Raw genomic sequence first — 16,109 nt, 5'->3', positions numbered from 1 at the left:
AACCACTTAAAATCCTTATAATTTTACCCCTTTTTTTCTCATACAACGATTGTAATATGATCTCATCCTTTATAATAAAAAATCAACAACAAATTATCTATGCACGTGACAAATTTGTTATAACAATAAGAATTAAACAAATAATTCGACTACATCATAATAATACGATCCATTTAATATAAAGCACACTTTTTTTAGAGGCTAATTTACGATGACCATAACATCCGGCTAAAGCCATTTCCATAAACAAATACTTCCATACACACACACACTCACAAAGAAAGTCAATGAAATGACAAATTGACTAGAGTTCATAAAAGCAATGATACACTTTAAGCGGAAGACACTTACACAAATACACTGGACACGTGTTGGTATTGACAATTAATACATATACATTACACACTTTGATGGCAATATTCGTATAAGAAAAGGACCCTTTGTAAAGGGGAACTGAATAAAAATACAAACTGATTGATGAGAAAGTAAGAAAAAAGAAAAACAGGAATATTTAACAAAATGTTGCAACAAAATAAATTGAGAAAAAAATCAAATGAATTGTAAATGAACTTTGTTCACGTGTCGCCAAAAATAGAAGGAATATGTTGAAAGCTGTAAGGACCAAGCATAAAGGACTTAATGTAACGCCCTTTTATTTTAGGTAAACTCCACTGAATAATGATGCCTTTTTATGTCAAATAGCATTAAATCAACAGAGAACCAAACATTTCTGATTCTGACTAACAGTAATAAAAATTTAAAAACCACTTTAATATACCAATCGAAAAAGAAAATATTTTATTTTTATCCAAAAATGCCTAATGCCATAAACTTTACATGTCAACTGCTATACATTGACACACTGGCGACAGCTACCAGCCGACAGCAAACGGAATACACAACATATTTTCAAAACTGAATAGCTGCTCATCCAGTGGAAAATGGATTTTTAATATTTATATGTAGAATATAGAAAAAGAAGAAATCTATATAAAATCTAAAGATTTTTACAAAACAGATAAAATATGAAAAAAATAAGAAAAAAGTCATGAAAAATGTTTTAGCGCATTTTTAACAACATTTTTCCCAAAAGGATGTCCGGCTTAGATAACTCAGACATACACACACACTTATATACATACACACATATATATAATAAATATATAATAGAGGGAATGTGGAAAAAAACTGAAATTAAACTTTTTAGCAAAACCAAAGAACGATATAAATTGAAAGTGGGGAAAGGAATTTTATGAATATATAAATTATATAGTAGATGGAAACTTTATAGAAAGTGATGACTATGACCAGTGTTTGTGGGTTGCAGCAGTTGTTTGTTGATGTTTTTTTATATACAGTGTGTGACATAAATGTGTAAATGAATTTTTGCATATCTATATTTTTAATTTTTGGCTTAACTGTTATTCATATGGTAACTTTTGTTTACTCAATGTAAAGATCAACTCTGGTGTAATATGGCAATACCAAAAATCGTCATGTGGAGTAACGGAACTTTGATACCACGAGATCAAAAAGTTAAAAACTGATTTACACAATTCTGACTCGCTGGAAAAAAGTTAAAAAATAACACGTTTTTAATATTTAAAAAATATTAATTTAAAAAATTTCGTTGATTAAAGTATGTTAACGTGTTTTAAGTATTAATTAAGATAATATTTTAAATCATAAACCTAATTATTTATTATTTCACAAGGAATTTTGAATCATGAAGAAGATTTGCAACGAAGTCGAAAAATGTGTCATTGATGAGCTAAAAAATGGTTTCTCCTACAGAAAAATTGCTCAAAAATTTAATATTTCATTTAAAACAGTAGGAAATATAGCAAAAAGGAGCCGTTTGACTTTCCCAGCACCACGTTTGGGACGCAATTCAATCCTTTCGCTAAGGGATAGACGCACGGTACAACGTTTAGTTGCATCAGGAGAAGCTAATTGTCCTCGTGAGAAGTGCAGCAAAAGTTATCTTCATGCTACCAAATTGAAATATCCAAGAGAACAGCTCTTAGAGAAATAAATAAATGTGGTTTTCATGCAAGAAAAAGGGTTAAAAAACCACGTTTAACCGAAAGACACAAATCACTTAGGTTAGCATTTGCAAAAAAATATCAAAACTGGACTATGGATGATTGGGAAAAGGTAATATGGACAGATGAGTCCAAAATTAATCTTTTTGGTCCCGATGGGCCTAAATATATTTATAGGAAGCCAAATGCACCTTTGACGGACCGCGATGTTATACCAACTATGAAATTTGGTGGTGGAAAATTGCTTTTTTGGGATGTTTTTGTGTGCAAGGAGTAGGAAAACTTCATAAAATACTTGGAAATATGAATGCCGAAATGTATATCGACATAATAAAGTCATCGTATATGGATAGTCTAACTGCTTGGGGTCGAAATGTTGAAAACTCTATCATGCAACAAGATAACGACCCTAAGCACAAGGCTAAAAAAACACTTGAGTTTTTCGAAACTGCCAAAATTATTTTATTGGACTGGCCTCCGCAGTCACCGGATTTAAACCCGATTGAAAATTTATGGGGAATACTTAAACGTCGAGTTTATAATTACCAGCACAGCTTTAAAAATACAACTGAGCTCTGGCAGCGCTGTCATGACATTTGGTCATCGATAACACAAGAAGAATGTCGAAAACTGGTAGAGAGTATGCCTTTCAGAATTCAGGCAGTTATAGATTCCAAAGGAGGATATACGAAGTACTAAAATTGTGATTTTAATAACTAGCGACAAAAGTGTGTAAATGAATTCAAATTTAATTTTTTATATTTCTGAAGAATAAACTAGTTTATATTTTATTTGTTTAGGAAAAAAAATCGTCAATAAATATTGGTTTCAAAACCACAAAACTTTTGTTAATTTACTTTGTACCTAAAATATTTCGTCACAAAGTGTAAATATTAGGATATCATTTACACATTTGTGTCACACACTGTATAAGTTTCTGAATGATAAGAGTCAATTTTCTAACAGTTTGAAACATATTTTTTTCGATTAATCGCTTGAATTCATCGTAAAAAGCTATTTAAGAAGAAAGTATTTTTTTATACACACTTTTTTTATAAATAAATATTTTAATATTTTATAAAATGTTATGAGATATTTATGAGTTTATGTATTTAAAAAAGGTCACAGATGAAAGTGTTTTGATATGGAAAAGGAAATATATGCGAGAAGATGAGGGCAGTTATATGCGAGTAATGTTTAAAATCAGTGAAAATGTATTCGTTTAAATTAATATATGTTTAAGGTCTTACTACTTACATAGTTTTGTAACTGGATGGTGGTAGTTAATTAATCATGGAATCGCAGAATTTGATTGTAAGTCGTAAAGGTGCCAATATCTCCTTGACTTTGAGGAACTTAAGATTTGGTGGGATCCTTTTCCTATTTGGTTCAAACGAAGCTTCTCTTGTGGTTTGGGTTTAACGATGTGGACTTGCAGAATTTATCTTTAGTTGATAATAACACCAATGTCTCTTTTGATGATTCTATTTAGGAAAGTATGCGAAAGTCCTCATGAAATCGTCTCTAATTTATTTCTAACTCTCGACCATTATAAAGGATTCCATAACGCACTAAAATCCTTCCAAACAGCGAAGATTTAAGAAAGTGATAATTTTCTTTCTTACTCCAATAAAGCAGCATTATAACATGTGTTTGTCTACATAAGAACTGCAGTAATTTAAAAAAAATGTCGAATGAAAAAAAAGTGCTAGTATCTTTGATCCATGGAGGTTAATAATCCAAAGCTAACATCCTCTCTCAGACTGAGATAAAAAGTCGGGCATAATGATTTCTCTAAACCAAATGAACCAAGCTAAATCCTATTGAACTCCATCATAACCTGAGTTCGTCAAATTAAAAAACGTGCCAGTGTCTTTGATCCATCCAGCTAAATTATCCAAAGCTAACATTCGCTCTCTGACTGAGATTAAAGGAACTTGGGCGTTTCCTGAAGTATATGATCCAACCCTGACCTGTGTTTGACTCCATAAGAACTGTAGTAACTTTCGACTTACCAGACGGACATATTAATTTCTTTGAAGCATATGATCCAAATCCTAACCTGTGTTTGACTCCATAAGAACTGTAGTAATTTTATAAAAATGTGGAATGAAAAAACGTGCCAGTGTCTTTGCTCCATACAGCTAAATTATCCAAAGCTAACATCCACTCCCAGACTGAGATTATAGGTATTAAAGCCGCCCAAGTTCCTATGATCGAGACTAACCAGACGGACATAGTGATATCTCTTAACCAAAGGATCCAAACTCTTTCTGATTGAACTGCATCATAATCTGTGTTCTCTTTATAAAAATGTCGAATGGAAAAACTATCCAGTGTCTTTGATCCAAGGTACTAAAATCTTCGGTGATAACGTCAGTGCTCAGGTTGTGGTTACAAAAGTTCCTATGATCGGGATTTACCAGACTATTCATTAGCCATCACTGCTACAGTTTTCATTCATTTATACGATGACTCCTAACTTTAGGTCCCGAGACTTTGTTTCTCACCTAAGGATGAGGTACAAAGACTCAGGATCTATGTTGAGTTTAAATGCCATTGGATCTATGTTGAGTTCTATTAAAGAGTTAAAATTTTTTGGAAATGACCTTTATAAATGCTAAATCGACTCAAAAGGCAAATTAATCATGTTCTAAAAAGGTAAGAAATTTAAACTATGAACTAAGAATTGACATTAAAAGACCATAATTTCTCAAGGGTAGGACTTGATCTCAGAATTTTTAAAGCCTTACATTAAAACAGTTTGTAAAATAGTCCTTAAAAAACAGGTGGAACTCAATTATCAAATGATGAAACCTAATAAACAACTAATAAATGAAAAAAAATTAAATATTTTTCAAAAAATTAACTTTTTTTTATTAAAATATAACTAGTACAACTAATATTTTTTATTAATAATATATATAAAACATTTAGTGTTTACGTTTTTTAGCCGCTGGCAAACCACTGTCAAATTCTGAAATAGTCAAAGATCTAGAGGTTGGAATCATCTTAGCCAATCTATTTGGAGCCGGACGATTGCTAGTGCGTACACCACCATCATTAACCGTTGTGCCAAAACGATGTTTTCTAGCCTTTTTCTCTTGTTTGATTTTCTCGGGATCTCTGTGGGCAAAAAATATGCATAATTAAAATAAAATTTTGTTATGTAAAATTTCATTTTAATAAGACTTACCTCTCTGTGTATGTTAGACGATTTGTGGGTGGTGCTGGTTTTGGCATAGAATGTTTTTTCGTAAACGAGGTGGGTTGATCTTTTAGGCCAAAACTTTTAGCGAAATGACCCATATGAGCATTTTTTACATTAAATATGGGTTTCAATTCTTTTGGGAAGGTAGTGTAGAACTTAGTCCATGATACGAAGGCTTTAAGAGAAATGGTCATTTTTATAAGTATAAATTTTTTAAAATATAGTTATGAAGTTGTTACTGTTAATTTAAATTTGATTTTGAAATTAAAAAAAAAAATGTTAAAAACATAATAAGCCGATTTTTGGATATGTACACTTTTTTAACACTAAACTTAGCACTTATTATAAAAATTAACGAACTACATATACAATATGTATTTAAACATTAATATCCCCTTGATATATCTCTCCCCCAATCTAATTAATCTTATCATAAGAGTACTGAAATAAAAACAAGTATTTCCATAAATAAAGCAGAACAAAAGCTTTGCACAAAATTAACCACAACTAAACAATTAATTTAAGTTAAATGCATCCGTTGTACATTTTTTCCAAAGTAAATGAAAATGATTCTTTTAAGGCGGCATACGTTAGTTTTGCAAAATTAATTTGTTTTATTTCCCGTGTGGCATTATGTCGACTTCTCCATTTGGTTGCCTCAATACAAAAAAGGCATACAACTTTTAATGCTCTTTTCTTTTTTTTTTTGTCATTCTTTCTCAAAATGTACTTAAGCATCCATTATCCTTTTAAGTAGACATAGACAAACATGAAGGGGAAAGAAAAACAATGGCTAGAGAATGGGATGTAGTTGAAAATTCATTCTATTAGTTGACACCCACACAATTTTGCCGTATAATAAATTAAAATTTCATTTTGTGGTAAATTATATATAATATATAGAAGTATAATATTGAGAGAGATAAGAAATATTTAACACCATTTACGGTAGAAATTGCAAAAGTCTAGTCTATAATTGTGATTATAGTCTAGTCTTTAGGCGCGACTGTAGTCAAGTCAATAATCTGGACTGTAGTCTGAATAATAGTCTTGTCTACAATTTGGACAATAGTCGCGACTTTAGTCTAGTCTATTATCTGTACTACAGTCCGAAGTCTACATAGCGAAGTCTATAGATTAAACTTTAGGACTATAGTTCAGTCTATAGTCTGGACTATTGTATAGTCTATAGTCTGGACTATACTATAGACTCTAGACTGGACTATAGTCTAGCCAATAGTCTGGCCTTTATTCTATTATTGAATATTGTCGAGGATGGTAAAACGTTAATTGGTATATTGGTGATAATGGAAAAAATATAATTTAAAGCTCCTCTTCCCTAGAAATTCTACTTGGTTTAGCTAAGCCGCCTGAAATGCCAATTGGCTTCAAATGGATGGATGATATCTTCCTAACAAAACGATAGTAATATTTATAACTAAATACATTGGAAATGGTGTACTTAAAAAAAACAATATGTATATGTTATTTTTTTTGTCTTTATGGAATTTCTGTCTAATGTCTTTAACTTGACTCTAATTATATTAGAGCAATTAAATGGCATCATCATCAGCATCTCCTGCTATGCACAACCACAAATGCTTCTCTTATCCATTCATTCTTTAAGTATTTAGTTTATAATGTACACAAATCGAGTGAGTGGGTTGTCAGACTTAACCACAACGATACATGTTTTATATACAGTCAATTGTAAGAAATTATACGATTTCAAAAGGACTCTTCTGTTAAAGACAAATAAAATTCCCTAATGAATGTCAATACAATTAATTTTAATAGAAGTTGAGTAATTTGTATAAATATATTCATATAATAGAGGTAGGAGTATGCTTTTAAGTGTGTGTGTGTAAGTGTATGTCTTTTAACAAAATTGCAGACATTCATGTGTTAGGCTGCCAAAGACGATGTTGCTTGTATGTTTATTTATATAATAGTAATATATGTCTATAGTAATCTCTATATTCTATATATATTTTCTATATATATTTTTCAGGCATTTTGTTTATTTTCTTTTTTTTTAACACATAATTACGGTATAATGTTAACGCTTTTCTCAAGCAATTGTTTCTGAAATTATTCTAAAAATTCCAAATGATAAACGTAAGATAAATGTATTAGGGTTGAGATACATAAATTAATTTATGGTTCGGAATCTTTAAAACTTTTAGTTTTTTGTACCAGGAAAAATTCTAGTTCATATTTTGGACTATTGTCAAGTTTATGGTTTGAACTATAGTTTGGACTTTAGTTTAGTCTAAAGTCCTTGTCCTTAAGACAAGGATTTAGTACAGACTGTGTATTATAAACTGAACTATAGTCTAGTCTATAGTCTGGACTATAGTTTAGTCAATAGTCTGGACTATAGTCTAGTCTATAGTCTGGACTATAGTCTAGTCTATAGTCTGGACTATAGTCTAGTCTATAGTCTGGACTATAGTCTAGTCTATAGTCTGGACTATAGTCTAGTCTATAGTCTGGACTATAGTCTAGTCTATAGTCTGGACTATAGTCTAGTCTATAGTCTGGACTATAGTCTAGTCTATAGTCTGGACTATAGTCTAGTCTATAGTCTGGACTATAGTCTAGTCTATAGTCTGGACTATAGTCTAGTCTATAGTCTGGACTATAGTCTAGTCTATAGTCTGGACTATAGTCTAGTCTATAGTCTGGACTATAGTTTATACTCTGGACTATAGTCTAGTCTATAGTCTGGACTATAGTTTAGTCTATAGTCTGGACTATAGTCTAGTCTCTAGTCTGGACTATAGTATAGTGTATAGTCTGGACTATCGTCTAGTCTATAGTCTGGGCTATAGTCTAGTGTATAGTCTGGACTATCGCCTAGTGTATAGTCTGGACTATAGACTAGTGTATAATCTGGACTATCGTCTAGTGTATAGTCTGGACTATAGACTAGTGTATAATCTGGACTATCGTCTAGTCAATAGTCTGGACTATCGTCTAGTCAATAGTCTGGACTATCGTCTAGTCTATAGTCTAGTCTATAGTCTAGTCTATAGTCTAGTCTATAGTCTAGTCTATAGTCTAGTCTATAGTCTAGTCTATAGTCTAGTCTATAGTCTAGTCTATAGTCTAGTCTATAGTCTAGTCTATAGTCTAGTCTATAGTCTAGTCTATAGTCTAGTCTATAGTCTAGTCTATAGTCTAGTCTATAGTCTAGTCTATAGTCTAGTCTATAGTGTAGTCTATATTCTGAACTATAGTCGAGTCAATATTTAGAACTATAGTCTAGTTAATATTCTGAACTATAGTCTAGTCTATAGTCTGGACTATAGTCTAGTCTTTAGTCGGAACTATGGTTTGGACTATAGCCCAGACTCAGTCTAGATTATGGCTTAGTCTCACTCTAATAGCTTAGTAGTTAGTGTTCAATTAAATTAATTTTATCCCTGATATCCTTACATTATCCTTATATTCTACCAACACTACAATATTAATTGATGTTTATTTGCATCTGCCACATACGTGTACATGTCAGACATTAGATTAGGTTTTTTTTTTGCATGTATTAAGTACTTTACTCTATTGTATCGTTTTATCCTCTACATGATGTGGTTGGAATTAATTTTCTTTTTTCTATATTTTTCTTTATTCTTATTCAATTGTCGTTTTTCAACAAGGATATTTTATAGTAGTAGTAGTATTTTATTTTAGATATTTATCATGGTGTTTTTTTTATATACATATTTAAAATTGTATTGTCTGTATTTATTTTAAGTTGTAATTTGATATTATTGTTATTGTCATTGTTGAATTACATTGTATGTGTAAGTACTTTTACATTTTATCCAAAATTGTAATGCTTATTGTTGTGAATGTATTACAATTGTGGTTGGTGGCAGCCAGAGCAACATGTGCTGGCAGTTTTTTTCTTTTTTTATTCTATTAATGCTGTTGATGTCTGTAATTTATTTTTTATTTTATTAATTAAAAATAATTTAAGTGAATATTTGTTGGGGATATATTTTTCATAAGGAATCATTTAAAATTCTATATTATTACAAAAATTCAGAAATTCTATAATGGAAAATCACCAAAGAATAGTCTTTGGTAGTGGATTGATTCGTACTTGATTTAAGTAAAACCATACTTATCGTACTATTGAAACCGAACGGGATTGAATCAAGTACGGATTTCTTAATTTATTTTTAATTTATTTTATTATTATTTTTTTTAAGGATGAGAATACTAATCTTTTTACCAATCTTTTGCTGAAAGTACTAATAGAAGAGAATTTATATTCACTCATGGTTATAAATAATAAAACAGATCTTTAGTAATTAAAAACACATGTAACAAAAAAATTGAATATTAAAATTTCAAATAAATTTGGTAAAATTCCATTTTGACTAACTCCCCCTTAATCATTAACGAGTAATAAAATTATTAGTTTGCGTTGTAGTATTTCAATTAATAACCATTATTTAAATTGAAAAATAGAAAAAAATATACAAACTAAAATAGTATTATTACTAAAATACAATTTAAATCAATATAACAACACTATTCAAAATGATGTTTGAAAAAAAAACACCAAACATGCAGATGACAATATGACTATAAAAAGGCAGAAATTCAAATTGACATGTAATTAATAATGGATTTATAAATGGCATGTTATAAACCACGAAAAGGAGGAAAATATTGAAAAAAAAAACACTTTTTTAAACATACAAATATCCATTTTATAGATTTATACATTCCAATATACGATTGACTTGTAATTGACCAATCAAGTAAAATATTCATAAATAAATGGTGGCTGGCGTAGAAGGAGTCGAAATAACAATCAAATACTTAATAAATGAAAAAAAATTAAAAAAATGGGGCGTTACAATACAATTCCTTGGAAAAACACACATACATATATATGTACATCAGCTATACAATGTAATCGTATGAGTAAGTAGTTACAATTACACATGTGCTGTGTTAGTAGTATAAAGTTCATAATCACATACATTCTATCTGAGTTTTGTACTTAACAAATGCGTTGGAGAAAGAAAAATCTACTAAATAAATAATTGATTCTTTTAGTAATAAACGAATATATTTATGATATTTATGTTCGTTTTAAGGGATATTTAATACACTTTGGAATGAGATTTATTGATATAATTCAATGTTTTTTTTATTCGATTTCTTTTTTTCTATACCAATTAGACATGCTACCACTTAAAATGCTTTTGAAAATAATTAGAAAAATTGTATAGTAATTATAGCGTAATTATTATAAAAGCCATAAATATAATTATATAAAAATGTCAACAAAATTGTTAGCAAAGTGCGACATTATTGTTAGTATGAAAAGGTGTATTAATGTAGTGAATTATTTGAGATTTATTCAGACAGTGACTGAGGTTAAAGTTTCTTTTGCGTTTTAACCATATTACTGCTTACAATACATGTTATGAGAATGTTTTACTTTAAACCTCATATAAACCGCCCACAAGGAATGTAACCTCGTAGACTTCCCCAATCTTAGTGTGATTGCCGGAGGAAAAAATGTATTACTAGCCTAGTCTAGTCATCCGGGTCTATAAGCTATGTCAAATGTAAAGTATTTGCGCAAAATTCCAGCTCACTTACTATCTACTGTCTGTCGTGCCTTCAACAGACAGACGGTCGGACATGGCTAGATCGAAAACTAAGATTCCTATGAAATATTTTTGTAACGAATTTCTCCGATAAAGCGAAATAGTGGACAAATATTGTCCATTTTCAATACCAAACAAACTGCATAAACTAAAAGTATTTGTGCAAAATGTCAGCACACTTACTAACTACTTCCACTTGGACTCTATCGTGCCTTCCTTTCCTTGAAATGATTTGGCAAGAGTTCGAAACAGAAAACCATATAGTCTGATACCACATAACTGGTAGCTCACAGGGCAGAGTTTTACAATGTTTATTGGAAAGGTCCTTTTGGGGTACACTTTTTGGCTGTGCCTTAAACCCAGATAGCAGGAAGAAAATGTTAGTTAAAACACTGATACACGGTTATTTTGGGATAAATATGGTGCTGTTGAGAAAAAAGATAACATACACCCCACAGAGAAGTTCGAGAATAGATCAGAGGAATATCGACCTAGCTATTCCCACATACTCGTAAAAATTTCTCAAATATTTTCTCATATGAATGAATAGTGTGTGTGCTGAATGGAATTGTGATGGAAGCATGGTATATTTCATCGGATGACATCATAAAAAATCACTTCTTCGTTTAGGTATATTCAGAGTTTGGCGCTGTTCATACCAGATTTATTACAGTGTATTCTCTGTGAGAAAGAATTTGTATAAGTTTTATTTAATTACGTCTCTAGGTGCAGGTGACGAATCCACAGTAATCTCCGTGATTGTAAATGAAAGTAATGTTTTTGCGTCTCGGCAATTAAACAACGTAATAGCAATTGTCAGTTGCCACGACAATTGGATCTTCGCTCCAGAACAACCCGAGTCATACTCGGCCAAAGATTGTCAACCCAGCGAGAGCTGTATCAATCAAAAGTTTTTTCCCCATTAAAGATCTATCGGCCACAATCGAACTGTTACAACAACAATTGTCAGAGATTGAGTAATTAAACGAAGTGCTTGGACATAACCGACAGAACCATGTATACAAATTTCTACCTACATTTCATCCTGTGATTGAAATAAGACCAAAAAGGCAGGTGTTTATGAAAAACTTCTCGACATTTTGTTTTACTCTACAAGGTGATTTAACGAGTCACAGGGTTAATACCCTTGATCGGAAACTAAAATGAAAGCACTGCTTTAGAAAATTGCTCAACCTTCCTCCTATCGAAACACATTTAATAAAAGAGAAGGCACTCACAGCCGAGTGATTCTAATTTTAACTCTCTTAGGGTTAGAACCAAATTTAGGGCCTATCACTAAGTAGTTGTCAGTAGTGTTCTAATAACTAAAACCTGTTTTTCAGGTCAATTTGATGCAAAAACCTGCCTCATCAAATTGATTTTCTAAAACCATTGACAAACAAATTTTCATGAATTTTTAAAAGAGTAATATAACAGCTTATTTGAAAAGGAGTGTAAGCCTCTGCACCTATTCTTGACTTTTTCCCTCTGTAGATGTCGTGATCAAACAATGACACCTGTTTATATTGAAAATTTTTAGTTTTTTATTAAAAAAAATTAAATATTGTTTACAGTAAATATCGAAGACTTCAAGGCGTTTGCCGCTAAAACTTTTTTAACGCTCGAGAAAAAGTAATATACTTGAGGAATGGTTAGGGCCGTTTTGAAATTTCAAAAAAATTGTAAAAAAGTTATAACCCTACTGGACAAATTGCACCATTATTTACAAATACCAGACGTGCCCAATCGCATTCCGAAAGAGTCCTTGTAGCTAACTTTAAGACATTGGTGACAGATATGAGATCGTGATCAAGCGAAACATGCAGGAATCTGTTGTTACAAGAACTATTTTCCAAACTGTACGATTGCGGATGTGACATCCAAAAGTCAATTAAAGCGATCTAAAAACTATTTGATTGTAAGATAGATATAAACGTATTTAATGTCTAGATGTATGTATAAATCTTGCAAGCATTATTATTTCAGAAAATACATCCCTCTGAAACATTCATTAGAAACTAAGTTTCTATCCATTGGACTTTAAAGGAATATATCGCAACTAAATTTTTATGGAAGTTCACAATAGGACTAATAGCTGCCTCGAATTAGTTTGGATCTTCTTCAATCAAAACGTATTTAATAAAAAATATCGATTTTTGAAAAAGGATATAAATGATCGAATAAGTGACGTAAGTATTTAACCAAAGTAACGATTTTTGTAAAAATATATAAATGATCGAATAAGTGACGTTTTTAAGAAAAACATGGATGATCTCCATGTTTCCTTCTTAAGCTTCCTTCTTAAATTGAACGTGTTTTTACAAAGTTACGCGTTACATTTTAGTTTCGAGAAAAAATATGGACTAGAATGAGTTATTTGAAGATCACTATAGGAAATTTTCAATGATAACAAAATTATTGAATTTATCATTTTTTGCTGCATCGCATTACAACCATTTTTCCATAAAAAATCTATGTAAATTATAAATTATTAATCCGTTTTTAATAATAATCATAATTTTGTTGTTATAGAGACTTAAATTGTTTATTTGTTAAAGTTATTGCGCGTATTTATTTAACTCGACCTTTTTTTCCAATTAAAAACTTTAATTTGCTTTTAAATAAAAACCAAATGATTTTATAAAATAATAATATAAATAAAAAAGAGAAAAAGTAGTCAGTAAATTTAAATGCATAAAAAATTAACAAGCAGTCATCAACATCAACAACAACAACAACATCATCATCATAGTCGTCATCATCACCAAATATAATCAACATGAACATCTGAATAAAAGGACATTAATTTTGTAATTATATAGAATTTCATTTTTGATTTTTTTCCATACTTTTTAACAACGCAATTTTACCGCTTTAAAAAGAAGCAAAATAAACCTGTAAATCATATAAAAGGAGAATAAAAAGTGACTGAAACAACATTATTTTTCCAATTATAAGTTGCCACACTTACAGTTTCACACAAAAAGGGAAAAAACAGGCGAAAAAAAAGTGAAATGAATAAAGTTGGTTGTAAAAAAAGTGACAAAATTAAATATGAAAGGGTTTGTTGGTGTTCAACAATTTCTGTTCAGGGGGGGCTGAAACCACCCCTACCTTTAAGCCATTATAATTTCAGCCGTTGAATACCTTTCTTTTAAAAAAAGTTAAAAAAATTGGATAGAAAAAAAACGCGATATTATTTATATGTTCGTTTGTCAGAATAAATATGTATATTTGTTTTAATGTTTTATTAAAAGTTAAAGTTAATTTTGATTGCGTGTGATTACAACTGAAACATTGCAACGACGATGATGGCGTTGATGAAGGAATGATTGTAGTTTTAATTTGATGTTACAAAAAATGTTGGGCGTTTTTTTTTTCTTCAGCTTATTGCTGCAATCCAACAAATATATTATTAGTTTGAAGTGTACAAAAACCTTAGAAGACTTAATTAGATGTTACCAAGGATTATATGGTCACACAGAAGAAAAAAAATCACAAATTCTAATAATAAACTGTAAAAAATAAGGCAGAAAATCAGTCAAGGTGTTGAAAATAATGAAAATCGTATAATTACTAAGTTTGGTTACAGTTGGTATTGTTGAATGTAGACATGAACTTTTACAAGTGCTGTAAACTTTCTTGGAGTTTTTTTTAGGATTTCGTTGATTTTCTAATAATAAATGAACGATCACTTAGCTTAAGATTTAGATTTTGAAAGCCACATAAACTAACTTAAAAACACTTTATGATAGTAGACCTATAAAAACATGTCTTCCCTCACTTGTTACTGGCGCCAATAGCAACTGAAACTAATCTACTATTTTCTTTAATAATCGTTTACCTATAAAGAAAATTTCGAAACAATTTTCCTAATTCCTATGAATCACTTCAATTTAAAATTGTTTTTATTAAAATTATTGATAGTTTTCCATGAAAATAAATAAATAAATAATTGTAATAAATCTATTTATGATTTCATCAACAAACAATCAAAATAAACAAACAGGAAATACATAACAAATTAAACGGAAACGGAAGGTAAGTGAAACGGAATTATTAAAATACACAAATTACTTATTTAACTAAGCACATACGCATAAACATACATGATTTTATACAGAAAAACTAAGAAACAAAATATATGAAGTTATAAAAAAGAGGACTATATAATCGTATAATTGCTATAAAAGTTCAACTCATACACTTTATACGCACTTAAAATAAAAGTGAACAACAATTTTTTTGCAAACAAAACAATAAAAACTTTTGGAAATGTATATAACTTAACAATAGCAAAATTGCAAAGAATACATAAGGAAAGTAAAGTTTTAAAATTAGAGGGTGTAGCTGAAAAATATGTTTCAAAAAGATAGATAGATAGATAGATAGATAGATAGATAGATAGATAGATAGATAGATAGATAGATAGATAGATAGATAGATAGATAGATAGATAGATAGATAGATAGATAGATAGATAGATAGATAGATAGATAGATAGATAGATAGATAGATAGATAGATAGATAGATAGATAGATAGATAGATAGATAGATAGATAGATAGATAGATAGATAGATAGATAGATAGATAGATAGATAGATAGATAGATAGATAGTAACGAAGTAACGAATTAAATTAAAACTACTTTAAAGAAAAAGAATTCCAAACCAAATTTGACTTCATTTCAGATTTAACCTCTTAAAAATGCAGAAGAAAATAAAAACAAACACTTTTTTAGGGTTGATGATGAAGTTATATGACTCTTAGCGGTAGCATGGTTTTTATGAATGGGGTGCTTGAGTTTATCCAAAAAAAAAACAAACAAACAAACAAAGAAATAAAGTTTAGTTGCTATTTTAGAGCAAAAAATAATATGAAGACGAAAAAAGAAACAAATAATAACAACAGCAACAAAAGTATGACCAATCAAAAATCCATTACAAGTGTTACGCTCGAATAATACTAAACAATAACAAGTACAAAAATATAAAAAAACGCATTCATATACATACAAAATTTGTATTACAAATATACAGACATAAATAGCTCCAGTTAACCTTACACACAAGGAATGAAATTTTGCTAAAAAAAGGAAGTAAAACTGCAAAACATCCTGTGAATATCATCTTATAAAAAGAACATTTGTTCGTTTCGCATATAAAACAAAGAAATGAAAACAATTACACATGACAAAACGTGAAAAATAAGTAGG

The 16,109-nt window shown here is 30.0% G+C and overlaps 1 protein-coding gene across 1 annotated transcript in view; it reads right to left on the bottom strand.

Annotated features, from left to right (window-relative positions):
* Positions 1–4,896: 4,896 nt before the first annotated feature.
* The window catches only part of LOC111679436 (probable ATP-dependent RNA helicase CG8611), a 31,598-nt gene continuing 20,385 nt past the window's right edge, over positions 4,897–16,109 (bottom strand). Inside the window, exons 8-9 of the mRNA XM_046945430.1 lie at positions 5,242–5,431; positions 4,897–5,171 (exon numbers count right to left, since the gene is read on the bottom strand). Of these exons, the coding sequence (XP_046801386.1) occupies positions 4,979–5,171; positions 5,242–5,431 (383 nt within the window). The 3' untranslated portion in view covers positions 4,897–4,978. The remainder of the gene's footprint in view (positions 5,172–5,241; positions 5,432–16,109) is intronic.

The sequence above is a fragment of the Lucilia cuprina genome, chromosome 3 (genome assembly GCF_022045245.1).
Source record: "Lucilia cuprina isolate Lc7/37 chromosome 3, ASM2204524v1, whole genome shotgun sequence".
In the NCBI taxonomy this organism is placed as follows: Eukaryota; Metazoa; Arthropoda; class Insecta; order Diptera; family Calliphoridae; genus Lucilia; species Lucilia cuprina.
Note: the sequence above shows the minus strand (reverse complement) of the source record. Positions and strands in the feature narration are given on the sequence as shown.